The sequence below is a fragment of the Rhinatrema bivittatum genome, chromosome 5 (assembly GCF_901001135.1).
Source record: "Rhinatrema bivittatum chromosome 5, aRhiBiv1.1, whole genome shotgun sequence".
Classification (NCBI taxonomy): domain Eukaryota; kingdom Metazoa; phylum Chordata; class Amphibia; order Gymnophiona; family Rhinatrematidae; genus Rhinatrema; species Rhinatrema bivittatum.
Genome location: NC_042619.1, coordinates 376,515,736 through 376,538,400, shown reverse-complemented (window position 1 = coordinate 376,538,400; position 22,665 = coordinate 376,515,736). Strand labels below are relative to the sequence as shown.

General features: G+C 44.1%; 1 protein-coding gene across 1 annotated transcript in view; it reads right to left on the bottom strand.

The window, feature by feature from the left end:
* Window positions 1-5,441: 5,441 nt before the first annotated feature.
* The window catches only part of LOC115092477 (interleukin-1 receptor type 1-like), a 140,201-nt gene continuing 122,977 nt past the window's right edge, over window positions 5,442-22,665 (bottom strand). The window contains exons 12-14 of the mRNA XM_029603319.1: window positions 20,796-20,936; window positions 13,387-13,548; window positions 5,442-8,397 (exon numbers count right to left, since the gene is read on the bottom strand). Coding sequence (XP_029459179.1) covers window positions 8,033-8,397; window positions 13,387-13,548; window positions 20,796-20,936 — 668 coding nt within the window. The 3' untranslated portion in view covers window positions 5,442-8,032. The remainder of the gene's footprint in view (window positions 8,398-13,386; window positions 13,549-20,795; window positions 20,937-22,665) is intronic.

Genomic DNA, 22,665 nt, shown 5'->3' with positions numbered 1-22,665 from the left:
GCACATTAGGCACCTCCAGTCTTTCAGTGGTTAAGGTCACTTTGTCTCACTGGGTGACTGACCATATGGGCGGTGATCCTGGCAGTCTAGAAGTTGGTGGGAGGTCTCTACTGAGGAGACTCTTGAGTTGTACAAGACTTGGCATCCTTTCAGGCACTGAATGCAATATTCCCTGTATGCCTTGGGTTCTGGAGCATACAGATTCACTTGAGGGGGAACAATATTAAACACTCCTGGGCTACTCGGCTGCTAATCATCATATTTCCCTGGCCATCCTTAAAGTTCTGTTACTCACAATTAGCAGGTTCTTCCATTCTTTAGATTTATCTCAGTCTCTGGCTCTTCTCAGAACCCCAATGGAAGGGATCACTGGAAGTAGATTTCTTTCCCTGCTCCTATGCAGGCAGGAAGGGGCAGCCAAAATAATATTTCTCCTGGATGGTTAAACTTAATGTCCTTTTCCCTTAACCGAATATAACTCTGGAGTTACTCCTCACAACAGGTCACTACCTCTAGGACACGTCTTCCCTGTCCGTGGGTATTCCAAATACAGGGTTCACCATGCCCTGATTCCGAGAAAGGCCCACATGTCCAGTGAGGCTCCAACCACAAAAAGCTCAAAATCCCAAAAACAACTTGGAGGTGTATCCAAACCAGCTAGGGAATAGACTGGCAGGACCACCCTCCCGACCCTGGTCAGAAATTCCCAGGCTGGGTGTTAGCCTGTTCTTTCTAACTGGACTTGAAAAGTATAACAAAGGTAAGCTTCTCACTGCCTTCTAACTCTAAGCTTGACGCTTCATTAATGGTCCCAAGTTCAAATGAGAGTCTAAGGTAAAATCATTAATATACATTTATATAAAAGGAAATATTTTTTGTACCATGTTGCAGAACTCACGTTATCTTCACAAGATATTATTTTAATAAAAATGTCCCTATCATTCGCATATACAGGTATACGTAATGTTTAATGATGCCTATGTACCAGATGTTCAATTTGATTTAATTGTTACTATTTCATCTAAATGTCACCATTTTATGAATTATTCACCAGCTATATATTTGTTTTTAGATTTTGTTTTATTAATTATTATATATTTTTCTGATTCATTCTTAGCCCTTGAGGCAGCCGTCACACAGACGGCGAAACTCGGCCTGAGTCGGGCAATTATTTTATTAAAAAAATGTCTCCACTACAATAAAGATTGAAAAAGACTTGGGAATCTAATCCTCTTGTGTTTTCTTGATGGATCTTTGGTCTGACCCAGTATGGCAAATCTTATGTTTCCTGGACCTTACAGGTAAATCCTGTTTCCCCATAGCATGAATCCATTCAATTTCCAGATACTGCACCGAGTTGTTCAGTTGTAAGCAGTCTCTGACAGACACCCCTTGTAAAAGGCAAAGTTATAGTGGGAAACCAAAACATACATCTGTTCTGATTCTGAACAAGATGGGAAGCTATGAGGTTAAGCAGAGAGATTGCAAGGGAATGAACAATATTTGAAAGTCTTATGCAATGAAGTTTAGCATGTACTTTAAGAACATTTTGTGCATTTTAAGATGGTCCCTCATCTCATTAATTTGAAAGCACTAAAATTTGTGAATGTATGAATGCAAATAAGGGAGTATCATATGCAAATGAGGCTTTAATAGGCCCATGGAAAATAGCATGCTATGCTCCTCAAGCCCACTATTTTCCATGGGTTTAGTAAAGCCCCAAAATTCAACACCTGCCTTCGACTAAATGTTACATTTTTACTGATCCGCTGAAGGCCCAAATTCCCTTTCACTTTGGGGTGGTTAGCTCAGGTGATTCCATCTCTCCTTGAACCCCAACAAAAGAAAGTGCTCCCTCCCCTACCCGAGCATCATCCTCTCCCATGGCTAGCAGCCATCTACCCCTACCTCCGCAAGGAAACACCCTTCCTGAGAGAAATCCACAGCACATGTGTGCCAGTTCCACCGAGAGAAATCTTCCGGTGCATAAGAGCCAATCCATCTCCCCTACCTCAATATACACACGTGCGCGCGCGCGCACACACACACGCGCACACAGAAATCACTAGCTTCTTGAGAAGAACCTCCACCACATAGAAGCAACCATCACCAGGAGACCAAGAAACTCCCAACTCCAGTCCCTCCAGAACCATGTCCTTACTATTGCAGAAGGGTAGGATTCTTTACAGGCAGGCGGGATGTCGGAGAACCTCCTGCCTGTACCACTGCTGGCTGCCAAATGACTCTGCTAAGACATAAAGCTTCATTCTTTATGCAATTTGTTTCATGATAAATGTTATATTGACATGATGTTATCTATATGAAAGTAAAATATTATGTTTATATAAAGTGCAGTTATTTTTCAGTCACTGTTTGTTCACTCACCTCGGCCCGCTGAAGCGCCTCTCCGGCCGGCAGGGCCCATCCTGGCCTCTGCTGCGGCGCTCCCTCCTCGAGGGAGATGCCGTCAATCCGTCGTGTTTGGCCCCGCCCCCTAGGCGCGGGACTCTAGACTTAAAGAGGCCAGTGCGGGAAGTTACAGGACAGCCTCCTGATGACGTCAGACGCTAAGGGTATTTAAACCCTACAGCTAGAGCCTGTGCCTTTGCCTTGCAACAAGGTTCACTCTCTCTTGAGAGCTACTAGTTGCTGCTTTCGTCTTCTGGCTATCGATCCCGGCTTTTGACTACTGGCTTCTGACCTCGGCTTCTGATTCCGGCTTCCGACTATTGGCTTCTGTCTTCGGCTTCTGTCTACTGCCTCTGACCTCGGCTCGTCCACGGCTTCTGATTCTGGCTTCGCTCCACTGGTTCCTGTCTCCAGCTCTCATCCAGGAGGCCCCTCCTAAGTCCAAGTGGCTCGGGTCCTCACGAGCTCCTCTTGGGAGGACCACGGGCTTCCAGTGGTGAAGTTCCAGCTGGCCTCCTGGCTTCGGCCCTTCTCAATCTTCTGGAACTCCTCTTCAGACACCGGCCTTCAGGAGACCACACGTAAGTCCAAGAGGCTCGGGTCCTCACGGGCTCCTCCTGGGGGGACCTCGGGCTTCCAGTGGTGAAGATCCCTCCGGTCTCCTGCTCACTGCCGCCTCCCAGCTTCGACATCCACAGTGGGCCTTCCCACGGTGAGTCTGTCTCAGCCGGCTCAAGGGTCCACAAACCCAACACTGTTACCATTTATATTCATCATCCTGTATCAATTATTATAGATCAGTAGACAAGTAGTATATACTATATAGTAAGACTCATCCAGCTTGTACCTGATTCCAAGTGGTACAGTACAATGTGAAAGTTATTCTTGCTGGCATGGAAGTGACATCTAGTGACTTTAAATATTATAGCATTAACATTTCCAATTCATTAAATGTAATTCATATGCACTACAAGGGGAGCTATACAATTCATTCTAAACATTTGCATTTCTTTTTCTTAACATATGAGAGATTTCCTGAGGGGTTTGTCATCTTGTCCCCTGAAATGGAAGTTGATTTCTAGATCTTGATTTAATTTTAATTTACATGCAAGCTTTAACTTTCATCTGGGTACACAGTTATCCTAGTTTTAATACATAATTTATACAAAATATACAGGCATAAGCCAATTTACAATATCACATACCAATTGAAATACTTACTAAGGGGCTATTTAATGAGCTACATTAGAGCTTTACTGTGCATTTACTGTTTTGTAAATGACTTAATGCAATGATAGCGTGCAATACTTCAAGTACTTCACATTATAATCCTCCCTCCCACCCCACCCCCAAAAAAAACAATGCAATGTTAGTATTGAAAGGAGCTGATCCACATTCAGTTCAGCTCATTCCAATTAAAATTAATGCAAATCAAATAACATGGCTTGCCTCAAAATTCAGAAGTCAAGATAACTGAGTGAAAGTTAGCTACACCTCAAGGGATGTAGGAGCATCAGGACCTTAAAGCATACCTGGATGCTACCAGGCTGAGGTTTTAAAGGAGCTGAATTGGACCCAAAGTTCTCCAACCCCGTCTGTACCTGAAGTGGCCATAGGTAACAAATAACAAAAAAGTATGTAACTTATCTCTGCCCTGTCCCCAAACCTCTCACCTTTGTCCAAAAAATAGAGCATCCTGCCATCCCCACCCTCCTGGGCACCTTTGAGTCCCCCTACCATCCCCCCTCCCCCCCATGTACTTACAATTATTCCTGGTGGCCCAGTGTGGGAGGACTGAGTGCCCTCTATGCTCCTGGATGAACTCTATTCAGAATGAACTGGCCAGACTCATACGCTTCTATGCCCTGTCACATGATGGAGCAAAGGAGTGCCTGAGGCTGGCCGGCGCCATTTTGAACATTGAGTTGGTCCCAGAGCAGAGGGGATACTCCAGCCTTCAACACTAGATCATTAGAGGTTGCTGTAAGTGCATTGAGGGACCAGGGATTGGGTGTGGATAGTGGGGAGGCCAACAGGGGTGCTGTATTTTTTTTTTTAATGGGAGGGGTTTTTGGGAGGGGGATGGGGTGGAGCTATGTTATGGACATTTTGTTTTACCTTTGGCAGCCTCAGAGAGCAGTCAGGACGGTGGGAAAAGGGTTCTCAATAGACTCCCACTGATTTTCATACCCTGCTGCAAGGGGGAATTTTGGGGTCACTTCACCCCCTCCCCCCCCCCCCCCATTTTTAAAAGGTGGTGGCCCTGTGATGAGAGGCTGTCATTGTGGCATTGGGTTGACCCAGCTAAGCTGTTGCATTTTCCTGGTACTATTTTTACCACCAGAGAAAATACTGTAGGATTCACAAATCCGCAGTACTCAGCACACCACATGTTATTTATTATATTCTGCCTTTTGTGACTGGTCAGCTACTTCAGTGCAAACTATAGTCAGGTATACAATAAATTTATGTCTGAAGCAATGGAGAGTGAAGTGACTTGCCTGAGGTCACAGGATTTGAATCCTGGTTTCCCTTGTTCACAGCCTGCCCATCTAACCATTAGCCCAATCCTCGTCCTGCTCCATGGCACCTATGGTATTTTCCCCAGAGTAAATGAATGAGTACGTTTAGTAGTGCATTTGCCAACTATTATTTGGAAATGATAATTATTAAGTTGAATAAATAAATAAAACAAATTCATCACATATTTATTTACTCCTCCCCCTTTTGGAAAATATAAGAAATAAAAAATTACATGAAAAAGATCAATGTGCAATATTTTATTACATTCCAAATAAATTGATTCTGCATAAACAGCTAGGCACTTGGCTCTGTGGGCTTAGGTGATATGTTCAGTATTTTTCTTTTATCTCTGCTTCAAATGAGTCAAATTACATTTATTTTATGGAGTTGATATGCTGCGTATTGCAGAAGACAGATCTCACAAACTTCATACAATAGACAGAGACAGGTTAAAACCCTGCCTAGGATTTACAGCAGGGGTGCTGAAACCCCCCCCCCCCCCCCCCCCCCCCCAGCCAGTCAGGTTTTCGGGATCTCACTAATGTGTTGTGTTCAGCAGTCTGCAGACCAGAGCCATGGACCACCGTACTTACTCCAGCCCTGAGCCCAAAAGAGCCGCCTCCGAGGCTGGGTAAGGCCTTTCCATGGACACGTGGCTGACCGCCGCACTCAGCCTGCCTCCGCTACTCTTCTGAAGCTGGGAAGCCATCCCCATCTGGATGCGTGGCAGGCCGCTGCACTCAGGCTGCCTCCAATGCCGCTACGTCTTCGGGCCCCCTCCTAGGGTGCGCGCGTGCTCGACGACGTCCTCCTGAAAGTGCTCACGGTGGGGAAAACACCAGTGGCTTCTGATGATGTCACCAGCAGGGGCCTATAAAAGGCCACCTTGGTAGCACTTCCTTGCCTCGGCAATAGGTTGATTACCCTGTATAGTGCTATTTGCCACTTTGAGTTCCTACTCTTCATTCCTGTTACCCTAACCTTGTTTTGGCAGTTCCTGGTCTTCTCTGAGTTCCTCGTTCTTGTCACATAGTTAGTCTGCAGTTCTTAATCTTCATCCTGTGGTCAGCCTTCAGACCTTCAATGTCTCCTCTTGCCTGCCTGTGTTGTTCCTTGCCTCCCAGCCTGCCTATCTCTCCCATCTTACCTCGGATGGATCTCTGGTTCTGACCCCAGCCTGCTTGACACTCAATTACGACTGAACTCCACCTGCCACTGACCACTGCCTGATACTTGATAACGACTCAACTCTGCCTGCCCTGACCCCTGCCTGCCTCCTATTATGCCTGTGCTCAGCCTATCCTGGACCATGACCTGTGACTCATCCATCTCCATGGATCTCCACCTCATCCACAGAGGCCCTCACCTAAGTCCTGCCTGCCCTGGCACCCAAGATCTTAACCTAAGGGGAACAAGGGCTGGTACAGGTGAAGCTCCATTGGGGCCTTTGCCACAGCCAGCTTCGCCAGCCAACAGTGTGAACTTGCAGGGCTCCACATTGCAGGTTGTGCCAACTCCACATTGGTCCAAGGGTCCACACCCTCAACATAACAAATATGCATGCAATTTGTTTGCATGCACTACCTCCAATAAATGCATATATTTCTCATGCATATTCATTAGGGATATCCAGAAAATTGGCTTGGGGATGGGGCCTGTGGACTGGTTTCAGCACCTCTTATTTACCAGATGCAAGAGGTCGAGGGTACCTGGAAAGGTAATCAGCTCCACAGAGATAGCTACTCAGGCAAGACCTCTGAACCAGGGCTTCCCGAACCTGCCCTGGGGATCCCTCAGCCAGTTGGATTTTCAGGATATCCACAATAAATAAGCATGACAAGCCTGCATCCATTGGCAATGCACATTTATATCATGCATATTCATTGTGGCTACCTTGAAAACCTGACTTCAGGGTCACCAGGACAGGTCTGGGAAACCCTGATTTATACTTTCAGGGTTTTTATTTCCAAATAGATTTTTGGAAGTTGATAAAGGTGGAAGCCTGGCTGAAGATAAAAAGCATTGAGGCTGTGAAGAAGAGGAGTAACTAAATTGTATTTCTGCTTCTTTATACTGTTTCTAGAGCTATAGAGATATGAGTCACTTTCCAGTTATGCCAGCACTCATTCCAGTGCTGTGGAGGAGAGAAAGATGCTAACATGATACACTGTCCTTTCTCCATCTCTCTATTCCTTTTAGAGATCTTCTTCTCTCCCCATATCCCTTTTTTTCTAAGCCATGCCTAATGGGAAGCAGCAAGTACTGGAAACCATTGGACACTGGTAACAAACATAAACACTCATTATTCAACATTAAATTAGATTTCTAATAAATTCATAGTGGTCAGAACTCCTCAAATCTATATAGTGCCAGTCATGAAATACCATTCATTCTTACAATCTAGCTCAGCTGTTGTTGACCTGCCATATAGACCCTGCCAACCTTTAACTTTACAGCCTTTTAGACCAATCCAGCGACATTATGGCCTTCATCATTGTGGGCTATTTGCACTTTGAACTTTCAGCCTTAATAGCCATTCGTAACCACAATCCATGGGACTACTCGAGATGGATAGACTGCAAACCACTATCCTAAACTAACTATGAGAGTCCTGACTACTTTTGCCAACAGGATGTCACTATTGCTTATCAATCCATGTTTTGACTTTCTTCAATATTGGGAAGGCAGCAGCTTGGCTCCTCCTCTTCCTCCCCAGTGGCTTGCTTGGGATCAGCAGGCTTATCATGTGGCTCCTTCCTAACTTGAATTTTTTCCCACCAGAAGATTCAGATGCTCCAACATGGCAGCCATGTTTGAATCACCCCAGAGAGTACATGGCTTACCTTTATCCTGGATTGTACGACTCACTTCATGCCATACAAAAATATTCTATTTCGCTAATCCTAAAGAGGAGAGATTTTTGTTTTATGGATAATTTACTTTTATTTCTCTATTTAGGATAGAGATTTCCCTGAAGAACTGTTTTCAAAACACATATGCACACAAAAAACTCCCTTTTGAATTTTCAGACACTGATAGTTTTTCCCAGTCCTTTACTTCACTCCCACCTAGCTGTCAGATAAACCTACTACATGCTGCTTTATACAATGGGTTCCAAATCATATTTACATGTTTCTTGAAAACAATGTTTTGACATTTGGCATCTCACATTTTTCCAGAACTTTGTATTTGGTGAGAGAGAACGCTCTGTGAAGTCTCCTTTCCATCTGATGGCGCCTTGCTTGTGTTTGATATATTTAATGGATTCTGGCATGTTTGTATAGTCCACTGCTGTCTCCAGTTCAATGAGGATCACTTTCATTTTATTGTGGATTAAAGCATTGTGCAGTCCAATGTGTTGCTCAAATAGAGTTTGCTCTTGTCCATCGTCACAGAAAATGGAAGTGAGAATAATTATCAATGTTCGGCTTTTTTCAATGAAATCTTCCACAACATCAGCGATAGCTGCAACAATATAATACTAATTAAGTGAAGTGCATTTTACATACAACAAATATACAAGCAGCTTTTATATCCATCTGGACCTACAGTATATAGTACATATGCAACCAGGCATCCGCCAGACATGATGGACAAGTTAGTCAAGCAAAAGATTCAAAATGTCTATTTATGTAAATTTTAGCTAAGGTCTCACTAAGGATATTTCTAATCTGTCCAGCACTCTTTGATCCAAAGTTGTCTTTGCCAGAGCGGAGCCAGTTTTTATCTGTTCATTTATATTTGCTCGTATGAAGTGATTTCAACATTGATGCTGATGAAAAAAATTCCTAACACTTTCCAAAACAATAAAGTGAAGGTCAGTAATCATGCTAGCATGAGAAAGCCAAAGCTCCACCAGCCTTCGCTCTATTATTTGGTAGGGGTGGGCATCCGTTTTCCACGTATTTGTAATCCGCAATTTATTTTTTGCAATCTGAAAAATACGTGGGGAGGCAAAACGCATTGCGACTCCCCACGTATTCAACAGATATCCGTTGTATTCGGCCTCCTAAATAAACATTTAAACCCCCCACCCTCCTGACCCCCCAAGACTTACCAAAACTCCCTGGTGGTCCAGCGGGGAGTCAGGAAGCCATCCCTGCACTCGTTTGCGGTTTCCTCACGGCGCCGATAGCCTGTGTCACAGGGGCTGCCGGTGCCATTGGTCAGCTTGGGGGGGCCTCCTGACCCCCAAAAGTCCAGCGGGGGTCCGGGAGCGACCTCCTTTCACGCCGTCCGTCCGATCCCAATACTCAAAATGGCGCCAATCGCTGCCATTTTGAGACTCAAAATCGCCATCCCGCCAATACTCAAAATGGCGCCGATCGCCGTCATAGTGAGTATTGTGGGGGTCAGGAGGCCCCCCCAAGCTGGCCAAAAGTTCCGGTTGGGTCCAACGAGGGTCCCGGAGCGACCTCCTGCCACATGACCTGTCACGTGGTAGGAGCACAAGATGGCGCCGGTGACCATGTGACAGGGGCTGACCAATGGCACCGGCAGCCCCTGTGACACAGGCTATCGGCACTGTGAGGAAACCACAAACGAGTGCAGGGATGGCTTCCTGACTCCCCGCTGGACCACCAGGGAGTTTTGGTAAGTCTTGGGGGGGGGGGGTCAGGAGGGTGGGGGGTTGTAGTTAATTTAGTAGTAACGTATTTACAGATCGACAACTTATTGAATTCGCCATACGTTCGCATTGAACGGAATTGACCCCCCCACGAATACGTATTGCGTACGCAACGAAAACGTTTTGCCTGCACATCTCTATTATTTGGCAAAATGTCATCTTAGGGCGTGGGTATAATATTTCTTATGGACAGAACATATCTGGTTATTCACAGATGGCAAACAGTCATACCAGGAGGCTTTAAACCAGAAGATGAGTGGCATAGTCTGTGCTATGGACACCACCAATGCACTAACAGCTTGAAGAAGTTTTCGTTCTCCATCGGTTTAAACGCAGCCAGATCAGGCTAATGTGGAATTAGCCCTGGTGGGAGTGGAGTCAATGTGCTTCATCAAGGATCTGTGCAACTATATAGATACTCTCCAAAATATTTGGTCTTTGAACATAATTTGAACCAATTTTTGGACACATACTGGTAATGGGCTGTTACAATGATTACTTTTAAGAGTTCTGAAAGTTTTTTAGTGTACCTCATTAGCGGACTTGCCATGCTTGTATATTGAAACGGAGTCTCTATTAACTAGGAAGTTATAGTTTTATTTACTATCCCAGCAATGGAGAAATAACAACACGTTTTTGTATACCCAGCTCATACAACTTTATTGAGCCTCCCTGATGAAGGCGTAAATCTGCCAACAAAGGTAGGGGGGGGGGGGGTTAGATAGGGCCGGGGGGTGGGTTAGGTAGGGGAAGGGAGGGGAAGGTGAGGGGAGGCGGAAGGAAAGTTCCCTCCAAGGCCGCTCCGATTTCGGAGCGGCCTCGGAGGGAACGGAGGCAGGCTGCGCGGCTTGGCACGCGCAGGCTGCTGATTTTGGGCAGCCTTGCGCGCACCGACCCCTGATTTTAATGGATACGCGCGGCTACACGTGTATCTATTGATATCCAGCGTACTTTTGTTCGCGCCTGCCTCCCTCTGTTTAAATGATAATTTGTTTTCCTTTTTTTTCTCCTAAATGGAGATTAAGTAATGCCCTTCCTGAAAAATCTGAGACATGTTGTCGCTGTCTTGTAATTACAATAAAAATTCAATAAAGATTAAAAGATAAAAAATGACTATATCAAATTACATATTTTCCAATAATAGACTTAAAATGTGATTGATTTGTTGAATGATTACCATTTGTTATTGGAAAATATATAATTTGAACTGCTTGTTTTAATAATTAATATTACATTTTATACAAGCTTTCACAATATTTGAATTGTATGGAAAAACAAAGAAAAAAAAACTAGCTCGTGCCACACAATGAGGAGTGAAAAATAACACAGAATTTGTTTTAAAGTCTATTGAAAATCCAAAGTTCGTGTAAGAATCCTGTAAGGTATGGAAACCTGCTTCAGGATATTGAGAAGGTAGTTGCTTGCTGAAAAACGGTCCCCGAATTTCAACACTGGTTTTGTGATTTTGTGATAGGAATCCATTGTAAAGGGATCTAATTCAATTTCATCTATGCTGCGTTAATTGATTTGTTTAATAAATATATGTTAATTTTAATATTGTTAAAGTATGAGTATGGTATGTGTGCATACTCTATGAAATAGTTTGTGTATCTGCAATTTTAAAAAATTGTTTCAATATATTTCAAAAGGTTTTTGCTTGTATGCATTTAGTATCATTTGCACATTATTTAATAATTTTTCAGTAAAGTTTTTTATAATTATAGCGCTGTTTCCCCCAGAGATTTGTATGATATACAGTTCGAGAATTAAAGAAAGACTTTTCTGCAGCTGTGAGTAGCATCAGTGAAGAAACTATCTGCAGTTACTAAAAACTTTGGCTGATGTCTGCAAATGGTTGAAAGCCAAGAGAACACAAACTGAAAGTATTTGCACAGGAGTTAAATTTCTCATTCTTTTTTGTGAGACCTGAAACAATGCTGTAAGTATATAATTTCAAAAAAAAAAAAAAAAAAATCAGAGCATCTTTCTGAAACTACCCTACACTGTGGGGTAGATTTTCAAAGGGATACGCACATACCCCCCGAAAACCTACCCCAAACCCCCCCCTGCGCGCGCCGAGCCTATTTTGCACAGGCTCGGCGGCGCGCACAAGCCCCGGGACACGCGTAAGTCCCGGGGCTTGCATGGAGGGGCGTGTCGGGGCGTGTCGGGAGTGCCGCAGTGTTTCGGGGGCGTGTCGGGAGTGACGCGGCGTTTCGGGGGCGTGTCGGGAGGGACGCGGTGTGTCGGGGGCGTGTCCGGGGCATGGTTCCGGCCCGGGGGCGTGACAGCGGCCCCTGGACCAGCCCCCGGACCGGAACATGGAGCGCGGCAGCCGGCCTGGCACGCGCAAAGTTACACCTCCTTCCAGCAGGCGTAACTTTGGTGATAGAGGTAGGGGGGAGGTTTAGATAGGGCCGGGGGGGTGGGTTAGGTAGGGGAAGGGAGGGGAAGGTGGGGGGAGAGCGAAGGAAAGTTCCCTCCGAGGCCGCTCCGATTTCGGAGCGGCCTCGGAGGGAACGGAGGCAGGCTGCGCGGCTCGGCGCGCGCAGGCTGCCGATTTTGGGCAGCCTTGCGCGCGCCGACCCCAGATTTTAATGGATACGCGTGGCTACGTGCGTATCTATTGAAATCGCGCGAACAAAAGTACGCGTGTGTGCAGATTTATAAAATCTGCCCCTATACATTTGTGATATTTGGCAGCTTTGTTTTTGTTTATAAATGACATTTGTTTTGTCTTTTAAATAATTCTGTATAAGTGATGTACCCTGCCTGGAACTATGATAGTGCAGGGTAGAAATATTTTAAATAAATAAATAAAATACACACACACATATACACACTAGCAGAATTACAGAATAACCTTATTTGAGCATATATGTATATTTGTGTGTTGGTGTGTGCCTGTTTCTGTCTATCCTTATGTGTGTTTGTATATATTTCTGGTTATGTGCGTGTGTGTGTGTGTGTGTGTGTGTGTGTCTGTGTTTGTATGTCTGCTAGTAGCACATGGATGGAGAGAAAGGGTCAGCGGGGAGCACGTGCTAGTCCTGGCTAGTCGAAAAGTTAACAACCCTTCCTGCCCTACTGGTATCTCACTGAACAATCAGTATAAGCAGCGGTCCTGTGTACATGTATGTGCAAGTTATGGGCTGGATTTTAAAAGCTCTAAGCACGCCGGGCCTATTTTCAAAAGGCCCGGAGACGCACATAAAGCCCCGGGACGCGTCTAAGTCCCGGGGCTTTACTAAAGGGGCGATCTGGGGGCGGGGTCAGAGGCCTCCGACACAGTGGCCGTGCCGGGGATCGCGAACCGGCAGGTGGCCAGCGCGCTGAACTTACTTCAGCCCCGGGGCTGAATTAAGTTTTAAAATAGAAGCTAAAAAAAGAAAAAGGAAGGGGTGAAAGGGCGGGGAAGGGAAGGGAAGGTGGGGTGGGGGAGTAGGGAAGTTCCCTCCAAGGCCACTCCGATTTCGGGGCGGCCTAGGAAGGAACGGGGGAAGGGAGCACGGCCTGGCACGGGCTCGGCACGCGCTAGGTGCACAATTGTGCACCTAGCGCGTGCCGAGCCCCGATTTTATAACATGTCCATGTGTGCACGCCGAGTAGCGCGCGCACATGGATGCGCTCGCGCAGGTTTAAAAATCTACCCCTATGGTTTGTATGTATCTTTTAGGGCTCTGCAGGTGTGCAGCCCGTAACAATTCAGTTCATTTTTTTTTTTTTTCGGTGGTGGTGGGGGGTGGACTTTTTTTTGTAGTTCTGATTCGTATCATATATGATGGCAGATAAAGACCTGCATGGTACATTTGCACAAATATCTTTACCTTCTCCTGGTAACTCATCCCTTCCTAATATGAACAGGCTATATCCACACTGCCTTTCTAAGACAGCGGGCAGTATTTCCAGAGCAAATGTTTCCACGATGCAGGGAGACTCCGGTGTTTTATTTTTTGGATAGATAACATAGGCATCATAAACCTTCCCATCTGAAATGACAAAGGGAAGAATCACTTTATTGTTGAATTTTGAGTCACTTAACGATTATTAAGGTGTTTTTTTTTAAATTCCTTTTGCAGAAAAGGATTTCAAGAAATGTTTTCAGACATCCAGTTGTAAGACACAGAAATAATCTAGCAGGTGATTTCATATTAAATGCAGGTCGTTTCTGGGATTTGTAAATGCAAGTGGAAACTTGCAAACCCCCCCCCCCCCACACACACACACACACACACACACACACACACACAACACACACCACACACACCCTACCCCCAATGCCAGCTAATTGATTCCAGGTCCCAGAGCCCCAAAATGGGATTCCCTATTCTATACTGAACCTTTGCTTCCTAAGGCTGGGATTCCCCTGCTCATACTGAATCTCTTTCTCTCCTTTTGAGGCACAGGATGGCGATTCCCTATGCTGCACTCATTCTCCTCTCTGTCCAAGTTACAGGGAAGGGATCCCTGGCTCTCCTTCACTCTCTTCCTAGAACCTGGGTAGGGCATTCCTGGACTGTACTGACCACAAGACACAGGGACCTGAGGGCACCACATGGTGGCTATGTTTAGAGAAGATAAATAATGGTAATGTATTAAGATTATCAAGCCCTAATACAGATGACACCTTCCTTTTAGACTAGAACAAAGGGGAAAGCCGACAGTCGCTCAGCAGTGCATGGTTGCAAGGGAGGTATCTTCAAAGGATACTAATGAAGCATTAGAGTTAGGGGATCCGAACAGTGAGGTTCCAAAAATAAGAAAAGTAGTCAAAGTGCCTGTAATTAAAAACTCCCCTGAGTTAAAAGATTCCAGTTTATCCCTGACAACTGAAAAGCAGAATGTTAATATAAACAAAAACACACTTTGAAATATCTGTATGCTAATGCCAGAAGTCTAAGAAGTGAGATGGGAAAGTTAGAGTATATAGCAGTGAATGATAACATAGACTTAGGCCCGGATTTTAAAAGCCCTACGTGCGCTGGGCCTATTTTAGAAAGGCCCAGCCACGCGCGTATGCCCTGGGGCTTCGAAAAAGGGGCGGGGAGGGGAGGGATGGTCTGGGGTCGAGGTGGGGCAGGATCAGAGGCTCCCGGCACAGCACCCATTTGCCGCTCTGCCGGCATATCGCATGCCAGCAGGCTGCTGGCGCACGCAACCTGCGCCTCCCAGGAGGCAGGTACAACAGGTAAGATAAAGGTAAGGGGGGGTCTAGGTGAGGGCTAGGGGGCAGGAGGGTTAGGGGAAGGGGAAGGGAGGTTAGATTAGGAAGTTGGGAAGGGGGGAAGGCCATGGCCATCGGCGCGCGCAAGTTGCACAATTGTGCATCCCCTTGCATGCCGACCCCCAATTTTATAACATGTGTGCACATGTTATAAAATCGGGCGTCCATGTGTGCGCACCGGGTAGCGCACACACATGGACGCCCGCCATACGTTTTAAAATCTACCCCTTAATTGGCATATCAGAGACATGGTGGAAAGAGGATAACCAATGGGATAGTGCTGCTATACTGGGTACAAATTATATCGCAATGACAGAGAGGAGCATCTTGGTGGCAGGGTGGTGCTTTATGTCTGGGATAGGATAAAGATCCTGCATGAGACTAAATGCACAGTTGAATCTTTAAGGGAATAAATTCCTTGTGTGTTAGGGAAGAGTAAAGTGATAGGAGTATACTACCATCCACCTGGTGAGACAGACAGTGAAATGCTAAGAGAAATTAGGGATTCTAACCAAACTGGTAATGCAGTAATAATGGGAAATTACAATTATCCCAATATTGACTGGGTAAGTGAAACATCAGGTCATGCTAGAGAGATAATGTTCCTGGATGAAATAAAAGAAAGTTTTATGGAGCAATTGGTTCAGGAACTGTCGAGAGAGGGAGCAATTTTAGATATAATTCTCAGTGGATCCACAGGATTTGGTGAGAGGTAACGGTGGTGGGGACACTTGGCAATAGTGATCATAATATGATCAAATTTGAATTAATGACTGGAAGGGGGACAGTAGGTAAATCTATGCCTCTAGCACTAAACTTTCAAAAGGGAAACTTTGATAAATGAGAAAAATAGAAAGAAACTGAAAGGTATAGCTACAAAGGTAAAAAGAATGCAACAGGCATGCACATTTTTAAAAAAATACCATCCTAGAAGCACAGACCAGATGTTTTTCATGCATTAAGAAAGGTGGAATGAAGGCAAAACGATTACCGGCACGGTTAAAAGGTGAGGTGAAAGAGGCTATACACAAAAGATCTTCATTCAAAAATTGAAAGAAGGATCCAACAATCACCTGGACAGGATGGTCTACACCCCAAGGTTCTGAAAGAACTAAAAAATGAGATTTCAGAACTATTAGTAAAAATTTATAACCTATCATTAAAATCATCTATGTACCTGAAGATTAGAAGATGGCCAATATAACCACTATAATTAAAAAGGGATCCAGGGGTGATCCGGGAAACTATAGAGCGTGGAGCCTGACTTCGGTGCTGGGAAAAATCGTGGAAACTGTTATAAAGAATAAAATTACAAAACATATATATAGACATGGTTTGATGGGACACAACCAACATGGATTTATGCAAGGGAATTCTTGCCTCACAATTCTCCTACATGTTTTTGAAGGGGTGAATAAGCATGTGGTTATATTTGGATTTCCAGAAGGCATTCGACAAAGTCCCTCATGAGAGACTTCTAAGAAAACTAAAAAGTCATGGGATTGGAGGCAATGTCCTTTTTGTGGATTGCAAGTTGGTTAAAAGACAGGAAACAGAGAGAAGGATTAAGTAGCCAGTTTTCACAGTGGAAAAATGTAAGCAGTGGATGCCTCATGGATCTGTACTTGGACCGCTGCTTTTTAATATATATATAAATGATCTGGAAAGGGGTACAATGAGTGAGGTGATCAAATTTGCAGATGACACAAAATTATGCAGAGTAGATGAATTTCAAGTGGATTGTGAAGAATTGCAGGAGGACCTTGTGAGACTGGAAGATTGGGCTTCTAAATGGCAGATGAAGTTTAACGTGGAAAAGTACAAAGTGATGCATATAGGGAAAAATAACCTTTGTTGCAGTTACACAATGTTAGGTTCTATCTTAGGAGCTACCACCTAGGAAAGAGAACTAGGTGTCATAGTGGATAATAGAGATGTGAATCGTATGCCCGATCGTTTTAACGATCAGGTTCGGATGGAGGGAGAAAAAAATCGGATCGTTAGAGATGTGAATTGGAATCAGTTCCGATTCCAATTCACATCGTTAATTTTTTAGTGAGGCCTGAGCAGATAAAAAAAACCCCACCCCGACCCTTTACAAATGACCCCTTTGCTCTCCCACCCTCCCGAACCCCCCCCCCAAAATGTAAAATTACCTGGTGGTCCAGTGGGGGGGGGGCCCGGCGCGATCTCCCGCTCTCGGGCCATCGGTGCCATTTTGGCTACCACTGATAAAAATGGCGCAGATGGCCCGATAAAAAAAAACCTACCCCGACCCTTTACAAATTACCCCTTTGCTTCTCTCACCCTCCCGACCCCCCCCCAAAACCTTTTACATGTACCTGGTGGGCTAGCGGGGGGTCCGGGAGCCATCCCTTCAATCATACCCTCGGTGTCGGTGCCGGTGCTGGACTGGTTTCAAAATGGCGCCAATCGCCTTTGCCCTCACTATGTCACAGGGAGCGACCGCCCGAGAGCGGGAGATTGCGCCGGGCCCCCCCCCCACTGGACCATCAGGTAATTTAACATTTTGGGGGGGGGACGGGAGGGTGGGGGAGGGTAAAGGATTGGTTTTAAAGGGTCAGGGTGGGTTTAGGGGTTGTTTTGGTGCGCCGGTTTTCCCGCCCTCCCCCCAAATAATTCCCGTACTCGATTTAACGATTTTTCACGATAAATCGAGGGAATTCCTATTGTATCGAGTCCCTTACCGATTAATGACGGTTTTAAAATTATCGGACGATAATTTAAATCGTTAAAAAACGATACACATCCCTAGTGGATAATACATTGAAATCGTTGGCCCAGTATGCTGTGGCAATCAAAAACGTAAACAGAATGTTAGAAATTATTAAGAAGGGAATGGAAAATAAAACAGAGGATGTCATAATGCCTCTGTATTGCTCCATGGTGAGACCGCACCTTGAATACCATGTACAATTCTAGTCCCCGCATCGCAAAAAGGATATAGCTGCACTGGAGAAAGTGCAGAGAAGGGCGACCAAACTATTATGGGGCATTGAATGGCTGCCCTATGAGGAAAGGCTAAAGAAGTTAGGGCTGTTCAGTTTGGAGAAGAGATGACTGAGGGGGGGATATGATAGAAGTCTACAAAATTCATGAAAGGACTTGAACAAGTTAATGTAAATCGGTTATTTACTCTCTCAGGTAATAGAAGGACCAGGGGGCACTCCATGAAGTTAGCAAGTAGTTCATTTAAAACAAATCGAAGAAAATTCTTTTTCACTCGTCACATAGTTAAACTCTGAAATTCATTGGCATGGGATATGGTTTTACAGTTAGTGTTACTGGGTTTAAAAAAGGTTTGGATAAGTTCCTAGAGGTTAAATCCATAAACTGCTATTACGGTAGTTAATAAGCAATAGTAGCTTGTGATCTATCCAATGTTTGGGCACTTGCCAGGTACTTGTGACTTGGATTGGCCACTGTTGGAAACAGGATACTGGGCTTGATGGACTCTTGGTCGGACCCAGTATGGAATATCATGTTCTTATGTTCCTTGTGGATACATATATATATTTATACAGTAAGGGCCGGATTTTAAAAGGGTTACGCGCATAAGTTATGCGCGTAACCCTCTTAAAAGGCCCCTGTGCGCGCCGAGCCTATTTTGCATAAGCTCGGCGGCATGTGCCTTGGAGGGAACAGGCAGCACGCGCCGGGCTTGGCGCGCGCAGGTTGTACAAATGTGCACCCCTTTGCGCACGCCGACCCCGGATTTTATCGGCTACGCGCGTATCTTATAAAATCCAGAGTACTTTTGTTCACGCCTGGTGCGTGAACAAAAGTACACGCGCGCGTAAATTTATAAAATCTACCCCTAAGTGATGAACTATGAATTAATGTGATCATTAGTGTTATTTGATATACCTTTTGTATATGATGCCTCTTTTATCTGCATAAATCATTGACAGAGCTTTTTGAACCTTTGGATAGATTTTTTTGTTATGTTATAGTTTTGTTGTATTATGTATGTGATTATATGTGATTGTATCTGTGATACTCATTTACCTCTCCTACTCAGTGCAGCCCCTTTTCCTCACCCATCACAGATATATATATATATATATATATATATATATATGCACTTATATAAATAAGTGCCTTGCTGGGGCTGGTGACCCAGAATTATTATAATATAATCTAGTTCTGCAGAATTATTATAATCAATGCTAATACCATTACCGGTATCATGAGGCGTGACAGCTAGTTGATCACCATAGTGCTGATTCTGAACTTCCTCCATCGATTATAATGGAACCAACCAATATCACTGACGTATTTTACTAATTTTTCTTTTTAGCAGGGCTGAGCATTGTGGTCCCACCTGCACTCTTCTCCACCACCACCACTACCACTGCGCTTTGTTTGCCTTGCATGTGGTGTGAAGTGCCATAAGCAAGAAGAGAGAGAGAGGGGAAATTTCACTGCCCTCCACAGGCCAATCATCACCCTCGGGGATGAGTCACCAGCCCCAGCAAGGCACTTAAAAGTCTTAGAGGCAGCCACAGATCAGGAAATGCTGGCTGGATTGGTCATGACCACAGATTGGGGAATCCCAGCTGTGCAACTTAGGGGTATACCATCCTTCCCTGGACTGTTCATTGCCAACTTTTTGAAATTGCCCAATTTGGCCAGGTGTCATAAAGGCAGGTTAATAGCCTCATTATTACAACTGAAAGTGAGTATGGCAAGAAGTGCTGGCTGGGATAGACATGACTTTGCATTGCCAAGGGCCTAGGCGTCCCAGCTGTGGACTCTGGAGGTACACCCGTGCTCCCTTGACAGATCATTGCCCACCATTTTAGGCAGACTTGTTAGCCTGGGTGCCACAAAGGTGGGCTGGTAGACCTAATGTTAAAATTGAAAATGAGTATGGCTAGTAGCCGATCAAGGCCACAATGAAAGAAGGGTAAGAGTAAGAGGTACGGCTGTTGCCACTACATACTTGTTTATATCTGTATTTTGTTTGATAGAATAATTGTATTTTCTTTAAATAAAAGGTGTAGCCACCTTGTACCCACTACCTGCATTATGTAGCATCATCTTTCTGTGAAGTGGAAGGGGAGGGCAGGAGTATCCAGCTGCAAGTATCTCTGCTATGTGCTCTAAATGTATTTTATGGAAATCTTCCCTCTACTACCAGCAAACCCATCATAGTGTGAAGTGAATCCTTCCTTATAATGCACACAGTGCCTTTGAAAGACTTTTAATGAGCAGAATTGCCATATCATCATCAAGTCAGATGACTTCCTACGTTATGATTTTATTTCTAGGTATACTGTTGGTTATGCATTTTCTAGCAGCTCCAGATATAGTTCTGTCCAAATGGAGAATGAACTGGGCTAAGTGGTCCAGAATATGAATTCAATCAAGAAAGTGCAATTTCTCTTGTATTGCCCTGCTACCTACTGTGGATTATTTTCACTGTGGCGCTTGTGACTATGGACTTTGTTCAAGTAACCCCCGAATCTTTTCTCAATGTAAAAGCCATTTTGGAACCATCGTCCCATGTTTGGACTGAACTCATTCTTGTCAGGGCTTGAGTTTCCGTGAAGTAAAAGCTGCCAGCAGAAGGTCCCTATCTAAAAAGCCAACAACTGAGAGGGCGATTTATATAAGTACAGAGGGTTAACACTCCCTGCCTATTGGAAGGATCACATGGGGCCTTGTCCACTACAAGAAATACTTGATCACTATTTTAATAACCCAAAAACCAGAAGGGGATTTGTACCCTACCTACCAGCAAATGGTTTTACACACACACACACACACACACACACACACAAATACCATGGCAGTGTCAATGGAGTGCAACAGGCCTGGTAAGCAAAACAAGTGCTGATCTAAAACATCCAATCTATCAGTAGAACTGTAATACGTTTTAGCATTCTGTTCAGACTGAGCTATCTAACTTGTTCATTTCTTAAATTATAAAACCAAGGCAAGCCTTGATAACTTAGTACTAAGGTAATGAATCTAGAAACCACTTACCTTCTTTAGTCTTCCTTTTGCAGGACGTATGATAAAAGAGGATAATGTCAATCTTGAAAAAGATATAGATGCAAATTGCCAGCAGAACCAAACAAGTCAGTATTACAATGCCCAGTACCACATGCTGCCAAACAGGCATTCCTATGTAAATATGAAAGGAAACCATGCATTAATATAGAATTCCTTATAAACAATGTGTCCCTTTTATAAAGGACATGTTTGTGCAGTGTAGATAGGTGGTTTGATCCTTTCCTAGAGCACCAATCAGGAGACTTCCAAAATGGATCATTCCAACAGGGCGTATAGAGATGCCTAGAGTTTTCTGGAAGCAGTGAGAAGTTAAAAGCTTGATGTTAGACATCAGAAGGAGAGGGAGCAGTGTTGAATCTGTGGTGCATCCTGATGTGAGGAGCAGAATAATTTTTTTTTTGTTCATTCATTCATTTTGTAAGGCATCTGTATTTATTTTATTAGTTTCAAACAAAAAAAAAATTGTTTTATTTGTTCATTTATTTCCCCATTATAATTAACGGGGAAATAAATGCAGCCTATTTTGGGCTGCCAAATTGGGATTTTCTAATCATTTCTAATGAAACTGGTGGCTAGACATCATCAGAAGGGTGAAGGCGTGCCAACGAAACAAGACTATGTCAACATTTTATTGTAAGTAGGTTTTGTTTAGCCCAATAGAAGTAAACAGATTCCAGTGATATGGGGGAGGGGGAGATATGCCGAGATTTCTTCTAATAATTATACTAGAATGAACAGGGTGCTAGCTGAGTTCAAAAAGAATGCATCATATTCTCAGTCTCAATTCAATGCCTTCTTAATCTTTCAAGCCATTCAAAAAAAAAAGATTCCTATTGTTATTGATCTAATTCAAAAATCTCAGCCAGATTTCGTCTGCATCACTGAATCTTGGCTATTGGAGTCGGATGCTTTCTTGTTGAACCAGCTTCAAACAAATGGTTATCAAATTTTTTCTCAACCAAGATCTTATAAAAGAGGTGGGAGAACCTTGGTGATGAGCTGAAAGTCCTGAAGCTCGATTCTGTTCTGAGACTGCACTGGTAATGCACTGGTAATGCAGATATCAAGGACTTTTTAGTCCTCGAGGATTTTAATCTTCATATTGAACTGTACCCCTTACCCATCATTGTAAGATCATATTAGAGTCTGAGGGTTTTCAGATGGTCTCAGCTAATCAATCAACTCACTCTTTCGCATGCACACACTTTAGACCTAGTTTTCTTTCAGACATTTTTTCCCACTTTGATTCTTTTAGTGTAAAATGTGAGAAAGTTCTTTGGTCAGACCATTTCTTAATTGAAATTTATGCTAGAGTAAGGAAGTGTAATAGTTTTCTAACATTATTCGTAAACATTGGTCAGCCTTAGCAATGAGCACAATCTTGAATTCTTCCCTCCATTTCACATATCGGAGGGGTAAGAATTTGAGAGATATGCTTGTTCACTCTGGCTATGATACCCCAATTAGACAATCTGATGTTGAAAGTGGCCACAGTCCTTGTGGCCATTGTTCTGTATGCTCCTTAACTACGGTTATGTCAAATTTTGTACACCCGACCACACAGAGAACTTTTGTGTTACGAGGTCGTTCTGACTGTTCATCTACTGGGGTTGTGTATGTTATTATTTGTCCCTGTTTGAAACTATACGTGGGGAAAATGTCACGAATGGTTAAGACCCGTATTATCGAACACCGGTCAAATATAAAACATTGCACAGAAAACGCTCCGTTGGTGGAACACTGGGTCCAGTACTCTCATACATTATCTGACTTAAAATTATTTGTAATCGATGTGGTTCAACTGCCTGCACGGAGTGGGGGGGGGGGTAATTATCCCGAG